Source organism: Gymnodraco acuticeps, unplaced genomic scaffold (genome assembly GCF_902827175.1).
Source record: "Gymnodraco acuticeps unplaced genomic scaffold, fGymAcu1.1, whole genome shotgun sequence".
NCBI classification, from domain to species: Eukaryota; Metazoa; Chordata; class Actinopteri; order Perciformes; family Bathydraconidae; genus Gymnodraco; species Gymnodraco acuticeps.
The window spans coordinates 2505479-2531651 of record NW_022989800.1 but is presented as its reverse complement, the minus strand read 5'-3'; the positions used below and the strand labels follow the sequence as shown (position 1 = coordinate 2531651).

The 26173-nt window shown below is 38.5% G+C and overlaps 1 protein-coding gene across 2 annotated transcripts; it reads left to right on the top strand.

The window, feature by feature from the left end:
• The first annotated feature begins 6064 nt into the window (after positions 1–6064).
• On the top strand, positions 6065–24208 carry fam204a (family with sequence similarity 204 member A). 2 transcript variants are annotated; one of them, XM_034225616.1, is made up of 7 exons: positions 6065–6439; positions 6924–7008; positions 7507–7537; positions 8807–8909; positions 10454–10543; positions 23384–23493; positions 23666–24208. In XM_034225616.1, the coding sequence occupies exons 1-7, from the start codon at positions 6200–6202 to the stop codon at positions 23715–23717; spliced, it is 711 nt and encodes a 236-aa protein (XP_034081507.1). In that variant the 5' UTR covers positions 6065–6199; the 3' UTR covers positions 23718–24208. The 2 variants fall into 2 exon arrangements, with proteins under 2 accessions (XP_034081507.1, XP_034081499.1); XM_034225608.1 differs by having other exon boundaries at positions 8804–8909.
• The last annotated feature ends 1965 nt before the right edge of the window (positions 24209–26173 follow it).

Here is a 26173-nt window from a genome sequence, read left to right as displayed (position 1 = left end):
ATGTATCACTTCATCAGGGTAAAGTTCTCCAGCTTCGCGGCGCTGAGATTACACCAATTATACATCAAATGGTGAACTAGCTGCAAGTGAACAAATGCCTCGCGTGCTCCCGTTTAAAGGTTGGCTTTATGGCTGTTCACTTACAACCACAATTAGTCTGCCAGGTTGAGATTAAACACACCTTGATTCAGAGTTGTAGTGTATTAGTCAAGTCAAATACCACATATTTGTACATATTTGTATGTATAATCTGTAATAAACCTTGTGCAATGACATGTACATAATATGCTTTTAGTGGCGTATGGAGGTAGCAGAATGCATATACTGTGAATAAACTACCTTTAATATATGCACATTAATCCCCTTCTTTTTATTTATACAATCATTATTTCTTTTTTTGATCAGTAACACAACCCGGTAGGGCTGCTCAATTGATCGTATTTTAATCGCAATTACGATTTTGGCTTGCAATAATTACGAAAACAACGTAATCGAAATAAAACGATTATTTTTTTATTATTTTAATTATTATTTAATTTTTTGGTTTTTCAGTTGAATTATACTTAAAGTTCAGGGTAATCAACTGTTAAAAACATACTGTTCCATTTTTTTTTTTTCAATAAATGGATGTTTTCAAAGTAAATGGATAATCGTTTTTAATAATCGTGATATCAATTATTGACCCAAATAATCGAGATTATGATTTTTGCCATAATCGAGCAGCCCTACAACCCGGTAGACAATTTGCTGCCCAGCTATTATCTGTATATTATATTTTGTATATTTGTACCAGTAGTTCAGCTTGTTGTCTTTGTTTAGCTTTATGTCTCTGTGCACCCTCCAGTAAATGTTTCTCTTCATCGTCAATTATGAATTTTAAGCGAGTAGATTTTAGATGCTACTTTGGGATTACCTTTTCTTATGATTCATACTAAATAGATAGAGAATATCTGTTTTGTTATGTAACCACAACCATGTAGACAATTTGCTGTCCAGGTATTACGTTATCATACATATTATCATGTGTTTAGCTTGTTGTCTTTGTTGAGCCCTATGTCACTATGCATCCTTCAAAAAATGCATCTTTTAACCAATGATTATGAATTGTAAGTGTGTAGATTTGAGACACTGCTTTGGGATAACCTTACTTTTAAATACCTTTGTTTACCCCTTACTGTTATTGTTCATATTAAATACAGTACATATTGAATTCAACTATCAGAAAGTAACTCATCATCATTGATTTATTGCAGTTGTTGTTTTACCCCTGAACTGAATACCCTACAATCCCAGGCTAAATATTTATGCTATTCCAAAGGATGAAATGGTATATCAATAACAACATTTTAAGGTTTATATTTCAGCTAAAGGATCACCTGCATCAGTCCGGGTGAAGAAGGGGGCATCTGGAGGACACGGGACTGGTTTGTCTCCATCCCTTCCTCCCGCTCTGCAGTCTGCTGCCGCTGAGCTATGCCTGTGGGCACAATAGATTTGACACAAGAGTGCTGATGAATCTCATCAGTTTAATGTGTTTATGCTCGCTAAGCCCTAAAAGCTTATTGCTGTTCAATGGAGTGCTACAAAGTTACATAATTTCCCCCCTGGTTGTCTCTTAGCGCGCTGGCACCGCAGACTCCCAATAACATGGTGTACTCTGCAACCTGTGGAAAGACAGAGGCCACGCTGTGTCTCAATGATTTGTGTTATCGGCCAGAGAATAGACCTTGACAGAAATACAGATATTACTGGCTTTTTTTCCACCTTAAATTCAGCCCATGACTGTCTCTCTCCCTCCACATTGATCCCTTTTTACAGCCTTTTCACAGTAAGTACTTTAGTCTTATCTTCGCTGCTCCCACCTCGCCTGTCTCATATTCCGCCCAATAAGGCTGGCTGCCTATATGACAGCTAACACCCAGTATTAATTAAAATGTCATGCCTCCAAATCAATATTGTAAAACAGTTCAAACACAACTCATCACCTCTGCTGTGATAAGTGCTTTTGGGTGACAGGTAAGTCTAAAGAAAGAGATTCAGGAGAATGGTATGACGGAATTATCCAGAGAGAACATGTAACATTAAAATGTATGACCCCCCTATGCGTTACTTCATCACTCACAATTGCAAATTATCCACAGTGTCATGAAGTGTGCTGTGTTAAACTGACAGATCCATAAGTCAGCAGCAACAGGCCAGGAGGCTCGGCGCGAGAACTCTTTAGCTTCAGATGTCTGACTGCAATGCGTTAAAAGTGACTAATGCACACTCATTTGGGAAGGAGGCTGTCAGAGGGGGATTTATCAGTGCCGCTAAAATAGCTGCAATCCATCTGATTACGCTCATGTTAACTCTGCTCTGTTTGGACAAAAAAAGGAGGCAGGTTGTAACTAATGCTTCACAATTAGTGCAAATGTTAGTGCAATATAGGCTAGTGCAATAGAAAGCACAATATGTGTTACAAGCTAAATGCGTGATAATACTATTCCGAATTGAGGATTGTGGTGCAGCAGAAATATTCCGTCCGGTTATGCTAATTTCAGGTTCATATTTAGTGTCTCTACTGAGACATGTCTCCATGCTTTAATGTTCAAAAAGCTCTTTATTCTTCTCATACTGCCTGTGCTGCAGCACCTCTTTCCACCCTCTGTCTGAAACCAGAGCCCAGTCTGCTCTGATTGGTTAGCTGGCCAGCTCTGTTGTGATTGGTCAAACACTTATAGATGTCCTGCCGCTTAGCCTATCACCTACAATGTGTCGGAGCACTAGCCAATAGAAGCGCAAGTGTTACATAGTTATGTAATTATGCTACGGAAGTAAAGAAAGGATCATTTTGCAGATCATTGACATGCACTAAAACCTAAATATTATACAATACAGGAAGAGGAATAGCCCAAAAAGCATTTTAGGCATGAGGTCAATGATGAAAAATTATCAATCCTTCCAATATCGTTAATCATACCGCAATTAACTTTTCAGTCAACATAATTACAATTTTTACAAATTTCACAGCCTTCTATGACAAAATGTAAAAGCTTTTGCCATGAAAAGTTTCTGAAAAAGCCAATAAAACAGAGAACTTCCGTTTTTTCGCAATATCCAAACTATTATATGTGGCAAATATGCTCGATTCAAAACTTTGTGAGGCCGTACGTGTTCACACATACTCATTGTAAGACATTGTTCAGAAGCAAGGCTCAGGATATGGATAGAATGTGACAAATTCTGTCAGAGTAAATATGGTTTAATAAATGAATTAGCTTCATAAATAATGGCTGTAATGACATTTTAGGGAACAATAAGCCTAAGCGTTGTCAGGAAATAGTTGATGTATGAGTTTCATGCCTCAGCGGTTCCTCAAAATGAATAGGCTCGGGAAGATAGCAGGGGCCTGCAACCAGCCTATTTCCTCGAATTATCTACTTGTTGTCAATTTGCACAGTGGAATTACACATGCAAATTGAACTGCCTGCACAAACACCACTTGGAGATGATAAAAACAAATTAACAAAGGCTATAGAAGGAGGATTTATTTCACTGGCTAACCCAGGTCAAGCAATACATGTATTTTACAATTGTGTGTACCCAATTTTGCTGTAATTATATCAGCAAATTATTCTTTGTAATCTTATTATTTTTCTCCCCAACCTTCTCCTTACACACATAATTAACTTCCTTCATGTCCCCGCGAAAAGAAATCAGCGTGCCTCTGCATCAGTTTATTCTGATTTGAGGTTTTGTTCTCGTCACCTTTTAGCTGCAATCCAGAGGAAGGTGAGAGGTGAACAGTTTAGTGACACTGTTTAGTGTAACCACTTGGTAAAGGAGCAGAAGAGACAAATCTACATAGCAGAAGTCACATGTTAAAATATAAATAATCACCTCTTAACATCATCCCTCATATGCGGAGGGAAATTAAGAGCCCCGGACCTCCGCGTTTGCTATTAGATATCTCATTTACTTTGTACACACAGTGCTAATCTGCACTAATGAATTCTGCCACACCAAGCCAGATCGAGATGACTTAAAATTATTACCACTTCCACAGATTTCCTCATTTGAGGCTCAATTTGGCTGGCTCGCAAAAACAGTCTGTCACAGTAAGATACTAATAATTAGGGTTTTAAGATGATTAGTTTATCTCTGTGCTCTTACAGTCTTGCCTCTTATCCGCCATGGCCAAAACTTAATAAGAGGCTCTAAGTTTTAAACAGCCAACTCCAAATTACCAAGAAATGACTGAAATAATGAACTGGAGCAGATGCCAGGGAGGGAGACACAGAGAAGGGGAGAGAGGGAGACACAGAGAAATGCATGGTGGGAAAGCTGAGAGACATTAATTCAAGTGTGAAATAGAACACAAAGTCTGGTAATCAATAAGGAAATGATTCAGACCTGTAATGCCAAAATTGTTTGGTATTAACAAGACTTTGTGACTCTCATTTACCTTCAGACGCTGCCATGCTCATCAACTTGTCACACAAGTAATTAAAGTCATGATAATGCTGAGTGAGTGATACCAGTTTCTGGTTCTATATTTTAGAGGATGACATGGAGATTTTACAAGTTCGAGATGACATTCAATATACTGTAGCATAAGCCTCATCAACCAAGTGTAATTTGAGCTGAATTTTGAAAAGCTGAACTGTGTAAATCTCCATCTTAGGGTACAAGAAGGTCAAGGGGATTGCAAGGTCTCCAGGTTGTTGCATTCAATGTCCGGCCCAATTTGTAATTATTTCCAGTTTCTGAAATATAGGATGCAATCAAAATGATTTGTATATTAACCTCGTGATTATCTTTTAAATTAATGTATTAATCACCTGTTCTTTCAAATGTAAAGGATATTTGCATAAGCCAACCACAAGATCCTACAGCCTATAATAATGTCTTACAATATCTATCCTGACCAACAGTATAAAACCCCAATCCAATCCAAAATGACTTTGTTTAGTGTTTTTCATTTACAATAAGGGCAGAGGAAGCAGCAAATATTCACATTGGGGAAGAGTGAAAAATATTTATGACATTTTTACTTTCTGTCAATGCATCCATTGTGTAATTGGAAATTGTTTCTGTACTTATCGGCTTTAAATCATCATTTTGCCAATTTCAGACTGTATTTCATGAAAGGCAAAGTGTTTGTATGGCTGCTTACATTTGACAAGTTTTGCCAATTGTGCTAAATGCAATGAATGGTATAATGTATCATACAATTAAAATATATAAAAATAAGAATTGTTTAGGAATTGGCACCAAATTCTCTTCTTTGTATTAAACCAACTCTGATCATTTCAATTCTTAGCTAGTTCTATACAACACTATAGTTTTAACTGAGATGTTTTGTTTCTTCCAGAAACTTCTTCCAGCCAGAGTCCAGCCAACCTGAGCCTGACCTTTTGATATATACATTGGTTAGGTCTCACTTTATTTCTAATGCATATGGCACAGAGAATGCAGGCTATAATTTATGTAGATTATTGGCTTTGCAATAAGATGCAACCAAAAGAAAGCTAATGTGAATGAGTGTGAAAGAGCAATTTAAGGGTAGATGTGCCTGTGCCAGTGCCAGGGGCTATACAAGATTTGCATGCTAATCATTCTAATAATAATGTAATGCCCAAAGCACATTGAGCAAATTGCGAACCATTGGTCATAGAAGGAAGCTTATCTCGCAGAGAACATGACACAAATATAGGTTAACATTTGAATGATTCCTGGTAATTCACGGACCTGTGAGTAGCCTGGCTCACCTCAATTAGAAATGCTCCACAACAGCCTGCTCTGGACTTTACTTCGCTGCAAAGACTAGCTTCAACTCCTTACATTTGTTCGACGCTTCTTTTCTGTGGTGTAAATGTCTTTTTAACGGGAAGTTTACACCATAAAACCGCTCTTCTTGTTAAACAGAACCCCAAATTAACCCTAAAATGTTAAACGTTGCTCTTACCAAAACAACCAATAAGAGCCTTTGTATGGCCCTCGTGCTGCGCTTCTCTCAACCGCTCTGATTGGACCATGTGCTCAACATGACTAGTTTCCAGCCAATCGGTCCTTCTCAACAGTAACGTCACAGTGTTTACCCGGAAATGAGAGCCTGTTCCAACAGCTGTAATCTTTAATTTAGCCATTTCTGACTGTTTTCTGTCCAGATAAATACTACTTTAGCCTATCATCTGACTTTATCTACTGCCTCGATATGTATAGCGGTCTTTTGCCCAAAGGTTTCACCGAAGACGACCTCAGTCCGGATGACGATGAGGATGAAGCTGAGGAACAGAGAGAGGGAGAGCAGTGTGAGAGCTCTGCTGAAAAGTTGAGCTCTGTTGGGGAAAACACAGTCTCTGTGAAAGAGACACAGTCTACTCACACAGCATGTGAATCAGACAATGAGTCCCCGACATGCAGTATGCCTGGTATATCTCAGGAAATGTGGCAAGTATGTTGGTTTGGTGTGCATCTAAGCTAGGCATTTATTATGTGAAATACTGTACTAGCTAGCTGTTGGTGTACCTGTTATCTTGTTAGTGGGGACTACATATAAAAGAAAGCTCTGCTTGATATTGAGCTATGGATGGTTTAAGAAGCCCTGTAAAACTTTCTGTATCATAATATAGACTATAAGATGTGTGTGTGTGTGTGTGTGTGTGTGTGTGTGTGTGTGTGTGTGTGTGTGTGTGTGTGTGTGTGTGTGTGTGTGTGTGTGTGTGTGTGTGTGTGTGTGTGTGTGTGTGTGTGTGTGTGTGGTGTGTGTGTGTGTGTGTGTGTGTGTGTGTGTGTGTGTGTGTGTGTGGTGTGTGTGTGTGTGTGTGTGTGTGTGTGTGTGGTGTGTGTGTGTGTGTGTGTGTGTGTGTGTGTGTGTGTGTGTGTGTGTGTGTGTGTGTGTGTGTGTGTGTGTGTGTGTGTGTGTGTGTGTGTGTTAGAAATTCCAGGATCTACGGAACAAAAATGAAAAAATCAAGACAATGAAGGTCCCCCAAAAAAGAAAAAGAAGACGACACAAGAAAGGTATCCATCATAGTTACTATCATACAATCAAAATGTAATGTTTGATACGGTATATTGATGTCGGGACTTCCTTCTGTCCGGCGTGCATGTGTGAGATGTAAATATATAATTTCAGGATCTACACAGCAAATGATGTTGTACAACTTGCAAAGACATAACATATTTCATATTCTGGTCTTAATATTGTATGTAACAAATCACCCTATTGTCCCTCCTAGTATTACATCACATCACATGTAATTTGTTAGACGCTTTTATCCAAAGCGACTTACATACTCAATACTGTGGGCAATCCCCACAGGAGCAATTTGGGGTGAAGTGTCTCAGGGACACAACGACATGCTGACTGCAGTGGGACTCGAACTTGCTATCCCCCTGATTTGAAGTCCAGCACACTACCCACTGAGCCACAGCCGCCTAGTAGACATGAAGACTTCTGTTTATTGATGCTCATATATTTTACAAATATTTAACTGTGTCTCTTATGTCAATCAACAGGAACAAACAGTGAGGAAACTACAGAGACAAGGTACCTTATAAAATATAAAAAATGTCTAACCAGAGAACTGATTTTTTACAGCACAAATCCGCATCATTCTTCACATGCAATTGTGTAATCTGGAAGTGTAGTGAATATAGCCAGATCTCAGTTGTCTTGCAGCCCTATCATATAATGATAAAAGCCTTTAACAAAAATAAAACAGACATGAAAGCTGTAATGTATGATCTAATATTAACAGTTAAGTTTAGTGCTGGTTGACCCTCATTACTAATTGACAGGAACAGTCTGTAGGGACTTGGCTTGGGAACCGTAGGGTCGCCGGTTCAAGTCCCCGCAATGACCACGTTCACCTCCTTGGCACTGCCGTGGTGCCCTTGAGCAAGGCACCGGACACCCAACCCCTCCCCCCACCCGATTCTTCCCCGGGCGCTGTACAATAGCTGCACAATGCTCCTAGTACTAGGATGGGTTAAATTAAAGGTCCAATTTCACTGTGTGTGCTGTGTGCATGTGTGTGACAAATAAAGAGGGTTTTATCCTCCGATTCTGATAACTGAATGGCTTTCGCTGGCCCAAAATCTATTGCATGCTATAGACAATGGAAGTATATATGATATTTAGTAATCACATCCACAAAATAGAGATAATTTGTAGTAAAGCAATTATTTACTTATCCATCAGTAAGCTCTGAGCACCAATCAGCGTAGCATCATAGTTGTATTGTGTACTTTCTTTGTGTGTACAATAAGGGAGGTTCAATATGCCGGTATTGACCATAAGCATTATTTTTTCTTTTAACGTATCAATGTTGTTTCTTTCAGTTTTTTCGCTTACACAAATTATACAAAAAACTATGTTTAAAAAAACCCGAATTAAAACACCATAGCATTCGTGTTTTAATTTTTTTGTAAATGTTCTATACTGTAGATGTCGGTGTTACACAGCCCTAGTGAACAATATGTTTTATGCCTAAAATGAAACAGAATGTTACTAAATAATTATCAGGAAATTAGCTTTATATATAAAATATTGTATTTGTTATTAATGAATCAATGGTGTTAGTTAGGTACATCATATTGTCCAAGTGAAATATTGAAAGTAACTACAGCTGTCAGATAATTATCCGGCAGTAAGAGGTACAATGTTTACCTCTGAAATGTAGTGCAGTGCATTCAAAGTAACCATACTGTGTGATAGATGCTTATTCAGACTATAGTGAGATGGACAGTATTAGTCTGCCTTATCACAGTGCTGGGCTACATGTAATGAACATGAACTCTTTCCCTCTGTCAGCAGAGAGCATCAGGAGGAGCATGAGCAGCACTGGAATGAGCTTAAGCAGCATTTCGGTGTAAATGATCGATTTCATCCCCCTGCATGTTCCAAACCCCCTCCGAAGGTAACAAAGACTCTTGCCTTCCAACTTATCTGCTGAGGTTTAATACTGTGTCAGTCGAAGCTGTTAGTAACACCTTCCCATCCTTTGTGTTTCCCTGACACTGTATCCTCTCATTGTTTTCTGTGATATGGATTAGAATACTCTCAACCTGACACTGAGATGAATATTAGGGATTATGTTTGGTTACATTTAGTGATAAGATTAGGATGAATCTCCTTTCTTGTGTGTGTGAGATTAAATTGAAATGTAGGTTTTTGTTCCCCTCTGCGAAAAAGCTAATAAATGTAGCTTGACAAAAGAATAGTACCTGATACAGCCTCAGTGACTGCAGCTAGAACATTTAAATGAATGGTTAGATAATAGATGGGCTTGTGTGGAATTCATCACTGAAAGAAATTATAACTTTCTTTCATTGGGATACATTTCTGCACTTGAAGATGAATGAACATTTTATGCAAGCGCTTGCAAATTGCCAATGAAGCAAAAATATTTGCAAGCTTGATGAACATTATAGCTGACCCACTGAAAGGGAACTGTGCTCAATTCAATTTGAAATCCTTTTAATGATTATTTTGGAGTATTTTGTGCTTAATTTATCTCAGAGCAGCATAAAATTGAGGTTTCTTTTTTGCTGATTTTAGCCTCATTTTGAGGCCACTATGAAAAGGATAAAAGAAATGATTAACAAGCTGAATGAAACAGAACTTGTCACATCAACATAATGAGGGGCTCCTTTATCCCTCAAATGCACTTCTTTGTTATTAATATATCATATTTGCTTTTATTCCGTCAAGTCTTTCACACAGTTATTTGAGGAAAAAGCTTACAAAGCAGCCAGATTTCATTAATTCATCTGCAACAGCATTTTACTTCAGTGACCTTAAAACATGTTTTGTGGCATAAAGAATGCTGTCAGTTAGAGTCTTGTTAGTGAGATACAGTAGACGATGATTGAGATCACAAGTCGGGTCTTATCAGTGTCAGATTTGGTTTTTATAAACGATAAAAAACATAACAAGCAACTAAAGTTACAGAAAATAGTTATAATTGTGGGTTTTTAAGCCTGATGGTATCGTCCTTGTACTTTTACAGTTGAGTCAAGGTCCTCAGACAATACATCAGAGGGTACACATTAATAATTACAGTCTCTTTCCAGTGTAGTTTTTTAGCATGATGACATTTTGGGGGCTGAAGAAATCCGGTCCTGCGCTTCCTCAGATAGGCTCATCACAGCAGAACTGCCATCAGTAACCGGGGGCCCTCTCCGCACCCCCTTCTGCTTCGGCCTGTAATGGAAATGTGTAATTAAAGAGTCACATGTATGTTTGGTAATCTCCTGTAGCATTTCTAAGATTTCCCCACTAATATCCAATCAAAAAGGTTTTCATTTGTGAAGGGAAATCTACATATTTGTAGTAATGGCAATCATATTAAAAATAAGGCCCTGGGGACTTTTGAAGTTACTCTTTGATTTTTTTCTCTCTCTACCCCTATTTAAAAAAAAAAAAAAAAAAAAATCTGAATTTTTTTTCCCTCTTCTGCAGTCCGGCCTAGAAAAGAGCATAGAGGGGGCCATCGCTGAAGGGGACATTGCAAAGGCGGAGGAGATGAGCGACAGACTCGCCACTCGAGAGGTACGTTGTGCTGATAAGAGATCTTTGGGGTGCTCCCGCTGTGACAAATCAAGCTAATGGATCCGTGGCCATTTCTGCTGCAAAGACATAGAGGAACAAAAACACACGCAGACACCCACCATTCAGTCCTGCAGCCCTTTTCCATTGCGTTAATGGAAAGCCCTCCCCTTAGTTTTGAAGTGCTGCAGTGTCTAAAGGACTTTTGGCTCTGCTTTTTAATGAAGGGTACATTGCTTTCAAGCCAACTGTTAAATCATTCTCCAGGTAAGAGTTTCATACCTTTGAAGTGTACATGTCCCGTAAATGCAGTGCCTGAAGTTTTGTAACTAACCGCCTTGGCAGGCATCAAGGATCAAGTGGTTTGAAACTAATTTAGCATAAAATGTAGCCCACACACACATATAATTGTGGTTTAAAAGACATACAGCTGCAGTGTTACTTCTACAGCGGGGGAATTGCCGTACTTTGAGCATCAAAGTTAAACTTCTGTGTTTCATGATGCATGTTGCTTACAGCATCCCATAAGCTTTTATATTTTGTGATAATAGCAACACAACATGTGTTAAACTCTGTCGGTCCTGGATTGCAATAGAGTTGCAAAGCATGCTGCTGTTTCAAAGTAGAAACACGGGAATCTCTAAACATAGTTTTCAATAAAGCTCATTTCGTCCATCAGTGTAGCATAGTGGAAATGTCTATATACTGCATTACCCACAAGCTCCTGCTGCTCAGAAGAAGTGAGTCAGTGTCAAAATTGTAGTAAATTCAAAATGTGTCGTAGTTGCTTAATTTTGCCAAAAAGGACAAATAATCTTAAACTGAAATGGATTTTAAGGAACCCTTTGAAACTTTGGGTAATAAGCGTTTTCCTTCCTTGCAGACCGATGTTAAAATCAATGCCACTAATGCATCTGTACACCAAATTTGAAGCTACGGCTATCAGCCAGTTAAAAACTGGAAACGGGATGAAAATAGCTTGACTGCCTCCGTAGGAAGGTGACAAAATATGGCCAACAACTCTAAAGTTATCTAAGTAACACTTTATATCTTCATTTTGTGCCTTTTTTTCTGGGGTGCACTAGTAACTTCCTGGAGTTTTCACTTGTAAATGTTTCTCATGATATTCATGTTAGTAGTCAACCTCTTCTATGTCACGAGTCTTGGACCTTTGACTTTATCTGGAAGCACCACAGTTTTCTGCATAGATTAATAATACAGGCCCATCCAAATAGTCAAAGTTGGCCAACTGTAGGTCGTTTATTATTGTACATTAGATAGATGAATGGGAAATATATTTCTGTAAGCAGAGGCAGTGATCAGACATCGCAGTAGAAAGCACTATCTGACCTTCATACTAGATAGTTAGCAGGATAATAATATTCAGCAAGAAATTACTTCAACAAACAGGGAAAAAAATCATTAATGTCAGTAAATCTTTCAAACTTCCCCCTCGTGAATTAATAAAAAGGCACAAACAACAAGAATCTGTTTCCAAAAAAAATGAAACAGTTGTATTCTTCATTGAATTGGCATTACATGCGTGACCCAGGTATCTCCAGTGTTTAATGGACATTAGTGTGCAGCATCAGAGCCCTTAATTCTCCTCTTAACTGCTAGCAGGGTGGTCAAATATGGGGAAGTTAACTGAAAGCTCTTGTGAGTGGCACCTGCGCGGTACTTTCAGAAAGCCTCTTAGAGCGCTGGTGGATTGGTTTTAGTCTGAGCCGAGGTTCTCGCCTCCTTGGCACCTGCCTCGCGTCTTGCCAGCACCGTGATGGGACGTGACAGCAGTTTGGCAGCCACAACTCATTGTTTAGCAGCGCTAACTTCATTTTACACAAGAGCGTAGTGAGTTGACCATTTTGAAATCCCTTAAAAACTGATGTGACGTTCTTTCTCTTTACTTTTGAATACAAAGAAAGGCATTGATGAGCATAGCGGGAGTTTGAAGAGAAGTGGCAGCTAAAAGGCCAAAAGTTTGACAGATTCAGTTGGAAAAGGATTCTCCTATTTGTTAAACGATGCAGCCTGAAATGCAGATAGCATTAAGACCAATGTTTGTTTACAGCACTCCTGTTCACTTTTGACAGTGTGACAAACATTTAGACGATCAATAATCCCCGCTGTGGCCAGAATCAATTTCAAGGTTATAATTGAGTGGCTCATTTGGTACGGGACGGCTTAGATGTTTAATTTGTTTACGGTCATAACACCGAGACATGATTGTGGCAGGCTTTTTACTGGAAGAATGGGAACAGGTTTTCTACGCAAAAAATGCAAAAGCATTCCGACAGCTGTGAAGAACTAAAGAGGCCTGTTTGTCCCTCTAGGCATTGTTTTGTTAGGAAAACGCTGGTACATGTTAGACGACAATGTTTCAGTGTATTTTCATCCTCAATCTAACAGCTTCCCACTTATCTCGTTTAAGCAAAGGGAAATGGAAGGAAGATAGAGAGCTTCCTGTCAAAATCCCCTCTTTTATGAGACGGAAATGTTTGTTTCTGCTGTTTTCAGCTCCCTCAAATCAATTAATGATTTCCATTTGCTCCACTTTCTTCTTTTTAATCTGAACATTAAAACAATTTGGTAGGAAAAACTGTTTTGAAAGCTCCTTACAAATTCTGAGATATGTGTTCTTTCATCTGTCAAACTTCTGAGACGCACTGCTCGGATATTCCAGGTTGTTTTTTTGATTCTCATTACAGTTTTTAAATACTTCCCAAGGCTCTAAGTCTTTGTTTTAGATGAATTCATGAAGACATGCTCTGCTTTTAAGTGAAAGCATTAACACCCCCGAAGATAGAGCAAAGAAATCATCCCCTTTTTAGGTATTAAAATATTATTTATGTCGACATTGCTTAGACAAAGCTCTCTGATGTAGTCATTTAAACTGTGTTGATAAGGTTTATTTTCTCATAAAGATGTCTGTTGGCCCTTTTGGGTTTATTTTCACAAGCCTAAAAGACTCGAAATAATGTATAAAGCTTCTCACCTCTAAAGGAGGTCTAGTAGTCAGTAGATTATAAGGTGCAAGTCCTCCAATTAAGAAGACTGGGTCTCCACCTGCACATTATTTGACACTGCTGCTAGAAGCTAATGAATTCAGTAATTAGCATAACATGGAGTGACTGGCACATATAGTATAAACGGCTCACTGTGTGTCAGGAGGCTTGATCGCATCCAGCAGCTCATATTTGACAGATTGATTTTGCAGCTATTCCTGGTAACTGAGTCAGTGCAGAAAGCTGATAACTCATTAGTAAAACACAGTTTCCTACGTCATCTAAAGTGTAGAATGAGCTACGGGGACATTTATAATGTACTGGTTCAGTATGTTTACATAAAACAAAAGTTATACAGTATCTCTTTCCATCCATATTTAGGCATGTTATCCGAATTATGATTATGCCAAGTACTGTACCTATGATGCTTCGTCCTATACTCACATTTTCTTTGTGTTATTTTGTCCTATCTGCAGGCAGGTGCTTAGAAAGATCATAGTAGTATAAAACCTGCAAAGGGAATTCTTGATTGTTTGTTTCATGCAATGTCATGCAACTAACTGGTAATAAACTATAGGATTAATATGAATATTGTTTTTCATTGAGCATTAGGTTTTGCAAAGATTTCGTGAAGCTTAAAATCAACATAAAAAAATATCCTAACAATCTTTTATTGACACCTTATTGCAGATGACATTGAGACATAGGGTTTGACTATTCTTTTAGGCAAATAGAATAGATAGTCTTACCCAAATGTAGTGAACTGTTCTGGATCATATACACATTTTGAATTTACAAGACAGATTTGTCAGCATAGAGAACATTTTCACAATCAACCACAGATGGAATTTCAACAACATATGTTAAGAATAATAAGGGTCTAAATGTGGATCCTTGTGGAACTCCACATGCAACGACTTCTATGTATGGCCTACAAATAACTTGGGTGATTCAAACCAACAACCCACTAGGTTATCACACACATTAGCTTCAAACATATTTAAATGAATCACACATCTTTTAAGGTTGATATTATACATATGGTTTTCTTTACCCAGATCGGTAATGCCAATACAATTATGAACTAATTGAATGAAATGTGATGAGCCCATGCAGAGTCAATTTGACCTGGTGTTGCTGTACCCTAAATAAAGACAACGGCTTCTGTACGCCACTTTCTTCGTCACACATATGAACCTTCTCATTGTAGTATTACTTAAAACATTATCCTTACCATAAATCATTTCTTCCTCGCCCTTTTTTCTCTTTGTAAAACAGAGCCACCGAGGTCTTTTGAAATAGTCAGGAGCTGTACTTTATATATAGTAAGTGGGCATATTTCACCACAAAAGACTGTCACGCCATGTTAGAGCTTACAGTTCCCCCATAGCACTCATCACAGCTATTAGAGTGGCATTACCACTTCAAAACAGAAACTCTCTTAGTCTATAACAATAGTCCATTTCATTACTTCCAGAAGCTAAAGAATATGGAAAATAAAAGTAGTTAAATGGCTGCTGGCCTCTTAAACCAACAAGAAAGAAGAAAGCATGCAATGGCACCAAAAAAACATGTTCTAAAAAGTTGCATTTGTTGTTGGTTTGTGAAGGGCGAGAGAGCCAGGCACTACGGAGGTTGAGTATATTTCAGCCACAACTGGTGTTGCACAGTTTTTTATTTAAAACACTTTCTTAAATAGAACGTATTATGCTTATTTCCAGTTTCATAATTGTGTTTGGAGCCTCTTCTATGACATGTTTCCATGCTTTAATGTTGAAAAGGGTATTTTTGTACTCATACTGCCTGAACCTCTTTTCACCCTCTGTCTGAAACCAGAGCCCAGTCTGCTCTGATTGGTTAGGTAGTCGGCCCTGTTGTGATTGGTCAAAGCCTTAGAGATGTGTCAGAAATGTCCCACTTCTTAGCAAATCACATACAATGTATGTTGAAGCGCTAGCCAAAAGAAGCGCAAGTGTTACATTGTGATGCCACTATGACCCCGAGGTAAACCAAGGGGTCAAATTGAGGCGTTTTAGGCAGGGGGGAGTGTGTGGGAGAGAAACTCTGTGGAGCTTTGGGATTTTATCCTTTGCAGACCCTTTAGGCAAGGCAAGGCAAGTTTATTTATATAGCACTTTTCAACACAAGGCAATTCAAAGTGCTTTACAAAAAATGAAAGACATTAAGAAAATGGCATTTAAAATCAGTCATTAAAAAGAAAAGCTAATAAACATTCAAAGAAAAAGTACATGGATAAAAGTTACAGTGCAGTCTAAGATATGAATAGTTCAATTAAAAGCAGCGACAAAAAGAAAAGTCTTCAGCCTGGATTTAAAAGTAGTCAGAGTTGCAGCGGACCTGCAGGTTTCTGGGAGTTTGTTCCAGATATTTGGAGCATAATAACTGAACGCTGCTTTACCATGTTTAGTTCTGACTCTGGGGACAGAAAGGAACCAATCCAAAATATGATGGGTTCTTATTTGACCTATGCCACACCCTGTCACCAAGGCTTTACATGCACACAAACCTATATAAAACACTACAGGAAAGGGCACATCTCAAAAAGCATAATAGGGCCCCTTTAACTAGATGGAGCTGCAGTGTAACAAAGAAATTGAACTTGAACTCATTATTTACATTATCTTTAAATAATGTATAAAAGTGATCATGTTGTGATTTCTTTTTTTTTTACAGAAAATCTGTAAATAAAAAACATTTGTATGTAGTCTCTAGATGACCTCTTGTAAGCCAGTACTTCTCTGCAGCACCACAATTCTGCAGCACCACAATACTTCATTCTGAATTATATTTTTCACCAAATATTGCGCGTACTGCGATTCGATACAATTGCGTTTCATTGTGCAGCCACAGATCAAATGCATTAGGGTATAGTGGATATTTACTGCAATAATCTTACCTCAAAGTTCCCTTTACATATCCTTTAATCAGCTGCTATATTTCCATTTTAGCTACGTAAAATAGTTTGTGTATTCGCTCTGTGATTTAAATCCGCTTCCAAAGGAACCAATCCAAAATATTATGGGTTCTTATTTGACCTATGCCACACCCTGTCACTAAGGCTCATAAACATTTGACCAGTCGTTTTTCCCTAAGTCTGCTGACAAACCAATAAACAAACAAAACTTCAAAATGAATCTCTTTTTAAAGCGGTTATACATTGTATAATATTATAGTATAAAATCATGCGGCATTTACTAGTCTTTTCCTGCCTTTATTGTGTTAACTAACCGTTCACTAATGCCTGAAACCATCTGCCTCAACAACCCTAATCTAGCCTCAGTTTTGACTGGTACTTCCTGTCCTCTGGATGACCTTTGGCTGGCGACCCCCTCTTTAACTCATGTTGAGCCAAATTAACCTGATCAGCTTAAACTGTTAGAAATGTGCCCCTTTCTAATAGTTAGATCACTTAATAATGAACCTAATGAATATGTATTAACTGGAGCCATTTATGCTTTCTGTAGTGTTTGAACTTGCGGATGGTTATAATATCCCTCATTATGTCCTAGCTCGTATTTCAATAGAAGCAGCAGCTGAAAGGAAAAGCCCCACTGTCCTTGAAATCTACCCTTTGGAAATCCTTGCCTAAACGCTGTGAAACAAAGGTGTCGCGGCATTTTGTCAGAGGAGACATGGTGGCTTAGTTTAAACAAAGAGCTGAACTAAGAGTGTTTCATGATATTTGTGTTATTTAGCACCTTTTATTTTTCTTCTTCTCACCATCTTCTCCCTGCCATGCCCCGTGTTTGTAATCAAAAAATTAATGAGCACCGCTTTTGTTCCAAAGTAGGCTTTATCAGATTCTGACGTTCCCCCGCCCCATCGCTCGGGCCCCCCCTCCCCCCCAGGCCGCCTCACAGAGAGTTTAGGGAAACTCTCCCCTTTGTTCATTTCTCCTTCAGCATAAGCAATTTATCACTGAATGAACTTTTATTGTATCTCCGGATGACTCACATTACATTTTCGCCCATTCATTTTGAAATGGATTTTTGAAATGGGTACTAAGCTTTTATCAAATGCCTGGGAATCTCATTTGGATTATTGTATTTCATTAATTACTTGATAGACAAAGCATACTTTTCAATGTAGATTTGTGTGCTGTTTAATTAATTAGCATGTTTTCTCTTTTAATTAAAGCATTTCTTTTTTCAAATTTAAAGCCCACAGCAAAACACATATATCATTTGTTTGTAATTAGGCCTTAATTGGTGGTAGTGGAAGCTTAGCACCCTCGGTTTCTTTTTTCATGATTGCCATTTTTATTGCCAGTCACTCATTAATTAAACTGTTTTTTCTAATTAGCTTATAAAACTGTTGATGGCATATTATTGTAAGTGTGAGTTCAAAGCTTGCTAATAAGCCTACGCTACTCAGACGAGGCGAGATAATGGAATGTGCACAAAGAGGTCGAACTTTTAGAGATTTTTTTGTGTCTACTCCCTAAAGATGATATGTCATGTGTATCTTGCATCAGATTACTAATAGAGAAAATGTAGACATGGCTGTTCTGCTGTGCCTTCCCTGGAGTCACTTTTCTTTCTGCTTGCCGTGTAATTCTGTTTGTCAAAGTGCAGGAAAGATTATACAAAACACATGAAACAGTGTAGGGATAACTCCAGGGAGGTTCCTGCTGTGTTATTTGGACTTAGCTTTGCATTGGGAATCATGTCATTTTGTAATTGTTAATGCTTTCCCATTATACAGTGTTTAATTGTACTTGCTGTTGCTGACTTAAGTATTTGGGCAAGTTACAATTTCAGATTGAAATCTACTGACCAGTGTTTGGATGGAACTAAGTGCCCTTTATAAGTAATGAATTTAGCTATCAATTCAATCACTTTTATTTTACTCTTCATACTAAAGGCGCACTGATAGATATTCGCCATATGTAGCAGACAAATATTCTATGAAATGTCTGTTTTTATTGTCATTTATAATTTAACTCTACTATAACACAGAGAAAAATGTTCTACTTATTTGTGTTGCTACTAAATAAGCTATAGTTATTTTACATATTAAGATTTAACTTGCAAAACGTGGGATGATCCTATAAAATATGGTGCATTATTTTATGTTAAACCACGTAATGGTAGTCATTTTGAGCGAACACATTTAGTAGGTCAACAGAAATGTATCTGACTATTTTGACTAATAATCCTTTCATTATTTTCTTTCTAGCAGAAATGCCAATCATTCAATGGTTCCAGCTTCTTCAAAATGAGGATTTTCTCCTGTCCTGTATCTTAAATTAATAAATGATTGGGTTGGACTATTGGTTGGACAACACACGCTATTTGATGATATGCTCAGGGGAATCTGCATTCCTCACTATAGATTACAGACCAAACAATTAACCAAGAGTAGAATAGGAAGACTAATCAGTAATAAGAACGATCATAAGTTAGCTTAAACTACTACAACAGTCAAATGCTGCCAGCACATCCATGCATTAGTAAGAATAAGCTTAGGGTCAAATATATAGTAGTATGTCAATTGCAGCAGCCATTTTTATGTACTTTTGATTCTTCCACTTTATTATGCTAATATTTCCTATGTACGTTTACAAAAGTAACCTTTCCACAAAAAAAACCATTTGGATAATAGATTGTTTTAACCCTTTAGGTGTGTTTGTTCACATGTAATAGAGTTCATTGTCTTTTACAAGACCTCGAGCTAATTCGCATCCTTTGTGTTCACTCCTTTACTCTATTACTTGTATTGAAATGAACTAACTGAATGAAACTCTCTCCTTTCTTTTTAAAGCGATATGGGTGGTATTGATCGACCTCTTGATCTGTTGACCCTATGTTGCTGCAACACTGAAGCTCTGCGGCCACATTTGTTCTCCCCCTCCGCCTCAGTTCTAAGAAATGATGCTGCAATAACACACAAGCTGCCTAATCTGATATTCATTCCTTTCTTATACAGCCCTGCTTTTCCAAAGTTGACTAAGGCCACATTATTTAGGCATTAAGGTAGTGTGATAAGGGAATTAGGCTGGTCATTAATCGTTTACACGTCAAATGCAGCAGAGCAGCTCGGGGAGGTGATTTAGCGAGGCAAAGCCATATAGCCCTTGTTAATCCACCTCTCACACGTTTTAATTGGAAGGGGCTTCCTGGATAGGAAATGTATGAATGGGTTTAAGGCCATTTCTTTCCTTAAAGCCATCATTTATTTTTTATTGTTAAAAGCAGCTTTACCACTTTATCCACATGGAGATGTATTTTTTATCACCTTCCATTCAGCTATTGTCTTATTGCACTTGCTGTTTAATTGCCACAGTGTTTTTTGTGACGAGTTCCTAATGCTTCTTTTATTTTTAAACATTTCACAAATGATGCAATAGAACAATGAGTGCGATAGAGGTTTATCTTGTGCAGGGCTTATACAGATTTTATTTTGCGTTCAGGCCCCATGTTTAGGTCTCCACTTGAATCTCCATGACGACCCAAACATGAATGAACAGAAAACGGTGCTGTTGACTTAACCCTCCTCGTGGCCCTAAGCTGCTGCTGCTGCTGTGCCAGCATTGTGTGTGAAGATTTTTTTTTTTGCCCTCAAATCTTCCAAAGGTCAGAGTATTAATCCTCTGAATAAACCTTGTTTTTAACACGGCTGTGCCCAGGCCACACACGAGAGAGACACAGAAACATGGCCTGTGATGGACACTTGATAGTATATTATGCGAGGTGGAGTGGGAAGAATTGTCTTTAAGGAGCCACACAAACAAAGGATGAAGTCTGTCTCCTGCTTTTTATTCCAGCTCTCATTCTTATTTCCCACCAGCCTCTGATGTGAAAGGATTTGCCACTAAGATGCACGTAAGGGGAGGGGGGGGGGAAATCCTGAAAAGTGGATCAAAAAAGTAAATGAAAAATAATGTCATATTACGGAAAATATGAGAGGCTAATTTGTGCCGACTTTTTGCTAATTTTGTTCTCGCCACAGAAAGAGGAGCCGTCACCTGCTCGGCGCCACAGCGCTGACAGTGCCAGTGATCCATGAAATAAGCTGCCGCTGGCTTTGTTCAGATAAGAATGAACAAATCTGCACAATGTACTGCTCTCGGAATCTCATTTTCATACTTGCATGCAGGCTAAAAGAAATAAGCTGTTTGCAGGCTTGATTAATCAGACATTTGAGGGCTTTTTTTTTTGTCTCTTTGATCTGCTCTGTCTCCTAGGTAACTTGGTTGACATTAATGTTGAGCCCCAGTAAAGACAATCAGGGATTGTAGACTATACTGATAAAAAAAAAAGGAAAGACCTATAATGCTTTAAATATAGTAAACGTTATGTTGTGAATTTAAAAGAGCGGGGGAAATGAGGGGCATGGAAGTGGGTTTTAATTTAGCTTTTGGAATGTTTAGGAAGGCGTGTTTTTCTCCTTTTTCTCAAGACCTTTTGCATTTCAAATGCAACCCCACAGGAGAGCAGGTTAATGTGGGTAATCCTGCTGAAGAAAAAAAAAATCTCTGCCTGTAAATCTCCAAATGGAACCGTTTAGCATCATGCAGTTTCATTTCATATGCTCCCAGAATGAGCTAAAGTGTTTTCCCCCCAAACACTAGAGAGCAGGAGCTGTTTAGATTTGTCAACAATTTAATAAACGGCTGGTTTATAATCTCATTGCAGACACTCAAGAAGCATTTAGCACCTACACCCTCCATCACGTAGCAGGGAAGCCTTTATGTGGCTCTATCATGCTCGCAAATCGCCTGCAAATGTAAAAGCAATCGCCCGTTATAACTCCCTTTTTAAGAGCAGTGAACATGATTTGAGGAATAAAAACCTATAAAATGGCAAAGAGCTGAAGAGCTGTCATAGTATGTGCGCTTCAGGTTATGCAGACGCTTTCACAAATCTTCCAGTGGCTGTATAGATGAATGCCTTGAGGGCCCAGCCGGAGCCCAGCACTTGCAGCCAGCCGGAGCCCTTATCTTAAATCCAAGCAAAGTACCATTAATCTTTTTGAAAGACCTTTATGGCTTTTAATGTATCCCAAATTAGAACATTTTACACCCTTGGTTCCTGAAATATGGTGATAAAAAGCCTTTAGAGTTTAATTTCTCCTGCCTGCTCGCTCTGACCTGCTTAATCCCAGCATGCATTAGGAGATATTTTAGTTTCAGTCTTTCTAATAAAGTTTATCCCACTTAATTATAATTGAAACATTTTTTTTTCCAGCAGGTCTTTTTTTCTTCTTCTTTTTCTTCAAGTGGCGCAGTGGTGGCACATTTCTTCATTACCTTAAGACTCCCACCGTCCCACCCCACACCCCCCACTGTTGATTGTACTGTGAATATTACTAGAGAATTACCCAAAGGTTTGGTGAAATAGTTCCAAGTTGTTTATGGAAGTTTGCCTCTGCTTGAATAATACATCTCAGGAGTGACGGAGGAGGAGGAGGCGGGGCTTTTCCCTTTGTTTCCCGTGCTCCTGTGTGACTGGGGTTATTGGGATTATTCTGCTTCACAATACATGTCGTCTTCCCTGGGATTTGAATGTTTGCCTCTTGCTGTCACGGTCATTCTCTTCACTTCTGATTTCAGGGACTGCCTGCAGTACTCCAAACAGCAAAGTCTCTCTTACACCGGTGGTGAGCGGGAAAAATGCCATTGCAAGGAGAAAACAGCAAAATGCTGAAATGTTTTTCTCATGGTTTATTTACCCCCTTTTTTCATTTGTAGATTAAACAAGGAAAGAAAAGCAGTAATCAAAGAGAAACAATGAGTGTGAGACACTATTAGCCATGAGCAAAACAAAGATGACTCCTCAAACAAAAGGCGAAATAGATTAGAATAATTGTAATAAAAAGGTGCTATTGTAATTTATGGAGCCATTGGGCACGTCACCCCCCACTCACATATTCAACAATAACATTTTTGAACGCTCTTATTTAAACTGTATTTCTCTACCTATTACTTTTCATTGAACATTGCCCTATAACATATTTTGAGAATGTGGGCCGTTGCAGTTTTTTTAACAGCTTGAATTGTTGCAGTTCTTAAACCGAGTATCAAAGCACTGTCGAAATCTAAGTTTTAATGACTTATTGTATTCATTATTGACAATTTGTCACTAAAATAGGCCATCACATTATCAAAGAGCCCATGGGGTGGTCTTCAAATGTCTTTTTTTTTTACTGACCAACAGTCAAAAACCCAAAGATATTAAGTTGAGTATAAAAGAAGACTAAGTAAACCAGCAAATACTGATATTTAAGAGATGGAATATGTGAGTTATTTTTTTACTTGGTAAGTGAAACGAATAATCGATTGGCGACATTTTTGCTTGACCGGGCAAACGACAAATGTTCAGCTTTAATGTCTGTTTCAGAAACAGAAACACTTTAATTTACAGGGGAACCATTCAACTGGGAAGGAGAGGAGTTGTTTGTTGTATTATAACAGATGCACATTTAACAGTTGACAAACCCAACTTCTTACTTTTTCACGAAACCAAATGCCAAATATATATATATTTTAAACCGTCATTATGAGTTCATTAGACATGTCAATTGTCTAAATATTATTCTTCACTTGCTCTTTTTATTCATATTTCACAGGCTGCTGCTTCATCAGTGTTGCATCATGCTTAATGCAACACTGTGACATACTGCATGTGCTTCAGTCCTAATGCAAAGAGTGTTTAATTCTAGGATATCAGGGTAAGGGTGGTTCTGTGTGGAGGGGCTGCAGAGGAGACACTGAGGAGAAGCCACCCTGACACATCAGTCAGGCAGAGAGCCTTTTTTGTCGCACAGACTGATTTCCATTCTCTAATGGGCCTCTCCTCTGTCTGCTTCTAAATAGCTGGCTGTGAAAATCGCTCAAGCCGCTGATTGCCGTGACTTTGTGCAACACAAACAGGAAGAGGAAGCTTTGAGGGCAGCGCAGAAGAGGAAGAACCAAATATCCTGGGGGTAGGACATCTCTCTGTGTTTGTGTTCACCATCATTTATCTGCCATGTGTGACACTCGAGTCCAGTTAAGATTGAGCTATGGAACTGGGCATTAGAAATTGAAGTTGGAAGCTAGAATTGATTCATACTGTATGGCTTCAGTTATTTCATGTGTTATTTTCTGTTTTTGCAGGTTTGAGGCCAAAAGACGATGGGAAACCAAAAGCAACATGGGCTTCATGTGACAAACACGGAGAAAAACTGTTATTTTTTTAAGTGAATATGATGTGGTGTTTTTTTATGGAGGACTGATCCTCTTTGTATATTTGGAAGGCTTCTCAACAGCGCAGTGTGGGGGGGGGGAAAAGTCACACAGTTGGCTGAGGAAAAACCAATCCAGAGAGCGCAAGAGAGCGAAAAAATTATGGAGCATTCAAATTAATTCCTAAGGCGCCCATTGGTGTCTGCATTGTGTTATTTTTCATTACATTTCAGTGATTTTAAGCGTTCTGGCCTTTTTCTTTCCCCCCCTTCAAATTAAATCTGGTGTACATTACTGGATGATGCGTTTATTTATTGCTGTAAAGTGGGTTAATCATGAAGGCGCTCCTTTCTTCTTCCGAGGAAGAGAAAGGAAAGATTAGGGCCCTAATGCAATGTACAGGATAATGTGCGATAGGATTTGGGAGAAGAAAATGAAATTTGGCTGCTGTAAACAGTTGTGAGCAGTTGTAAACTGGAAGTTTAGTTTTTTTTGGGGGTGGGGAGATGTAAGAGGGGGAGCTTTGCTGTTGGCCCTCACCCATGCTGGGAGACATGCTATTGTTTCTCAATCCCGAACAAGAGGCACGCGCTGTTTCTCGAAGCCTACACTCGCCGCTCATTGTGTGATGAGCTCTCTTCAGCATCTGTAAACTCGCGTCGATTCCTCTCACTGTCACTTTGATCTTTTTCTTTTTTTGTATCTGTAGCTCTTGTGAAACGCTCATTCAGATTCCAGGAAGTAGTAATTGCAAACAGCACGCAAAAAAGCAAAAGCATGATAATTACTTTTATTCATAATGCGTGCTTATATATATTTTTCTTAACCATAGAAAATGATTGCTTTGCTTCAAGGTAATGAGAATTAAAATGAATCCCACCTAAATTGTTGCAGTTTGGGCACTTAGTCACCCTGTTCTCTAGATCTGCTGTGTAGGCTGAACAAATAAGAGGGAAATTACCATAACATCAGAAATAAAAAGTTTGTAGGCAATTAGGAACCAAAACACCTGAGCTGAAGAAACTTAGATAAATGATTAAAACCAAATGCTGATTTTAGACAAATCTAGCTTTTTGCATCCTTCTACATCCGAGCCAATCACATGACTGTGTCTGAGAGGCTGTCAGTGGGTGAGAATTGGTGCTAATTAAAGTATTAATTATTTCTGTAATGAGACGCGAGTTAAAACTGTGTTAAGCACATCAAAGTACAACATGGGATTTCTTCACTTTGAAGACTACTATGAAAAATATATCTTGACTGAAGAGTGAGGAAACATCAGAAATGCTTTAATAATGGGACAAAAAGTTGTCACATTTTTAGAGCCTTCAAAAGCCTCGGATAACAACGTGTTGATAACGTGTTGTTTGAGTTATTTCATAAACATTGGGTTTTTTATTCAGTATTACAGTTATTATCTCATTGAAAAACAAAAGGCACGAAGCATCTGATCATATGTTTTTCCGTGTATGAAAGCCATTTTTAACAGCTAGTAGTTGTCAGTGAACATGGCGCAGCGCTGATCCAAGTGCAGCCGTATCAATAGCATCTCACTTTATTAATCTCTTGGAACACAGGATAATGCCCTGAGCAGAGATGATTCTGCTTTTAAGCTGGAAAATCCACTTCCCCCTCTCGACATGTTGAGGAGCTGTTTTCAATAGTCTGTTCCTGCAGGCCAATCTTAGCCCCTGACCTAGGCTGATTTGTTGTGAAACGCGGAGACAAATTCCTTGGGCACATGTCGAAGCACTTCGAGGGAAAAGTGTTTGTTGTGTGGAGTGGGGGGCTGCGAGGGGAAAAAACAACAACAACAATCCTATTAAATGGTTAGAAAGCTGCTGTTGTATGAAAGGGAACATGTGTTGCCGGTAACACGACATCAGCACTATCACTGGCTGCTATCGCCGGCTGGAAGAGGATTAACTCCAAGGAGAGATCTCGGAGATGCAGCTGATAAAGGCAAGCGACGTTCACAACATGGAGATCAGACGTGGTAATGTTGCTTTGTTTGTGCATTGTTCAGGGGTTTGATAACAATTAAGCCGCAATTTTTTTCAGTTTTTATGGTGTAACAAACTTGTAACGCTTCCTCTCGTTGCATTTTTCCTGTGTAGATAAAGCTTACAGTCAATATTAGATTCATGAAATGTGTGACCTTTAAAAGGGCACGCTCGATTTCTTTGTATCTTTATTTGGGGACTATATTACCTCATCACTAGGAAAACTACTGTATGGAGGCCCTGAGATGCAAACATACATTAGGTGCAATATTAAAAACACAATATAAAACATCTTGAAATAGAATAAAAAACACAACATAATCTTCCAATAATGGGATGGGCTAAATGCAGAGTGAGTGTGACGATTAAAGAGGCTTTATTTGATTCCTCAATTCCTTTTTCCAACATTTCAGAAAACACATGACAGACTTCTTCA

Bases quoted from the DNA above. Each gene is read 5' to 3' on its own strand.
- fam204a (XM_034225608.1), top strand. From the start codon at position 6,200: ATGTATAGCGGTCTTTTGCCCAAAGGTTTCACCGAAGACGACCTCAGT. The intron at 7,538-8,803 runs GTACCTTATAAA...TCCCTCTGTCAG, and splicing joins GAGGAAACTACAGAGACAAG to CAGAGAGCATCAGGAGGAGC. The intron at 23,494-23,665 runs GTAGGACATCTC...CTGTTTTTGCAG, and splicing joins AAGAACCAAATATCCTGGGG to GTTTGAGGCCAAAAGACGAT.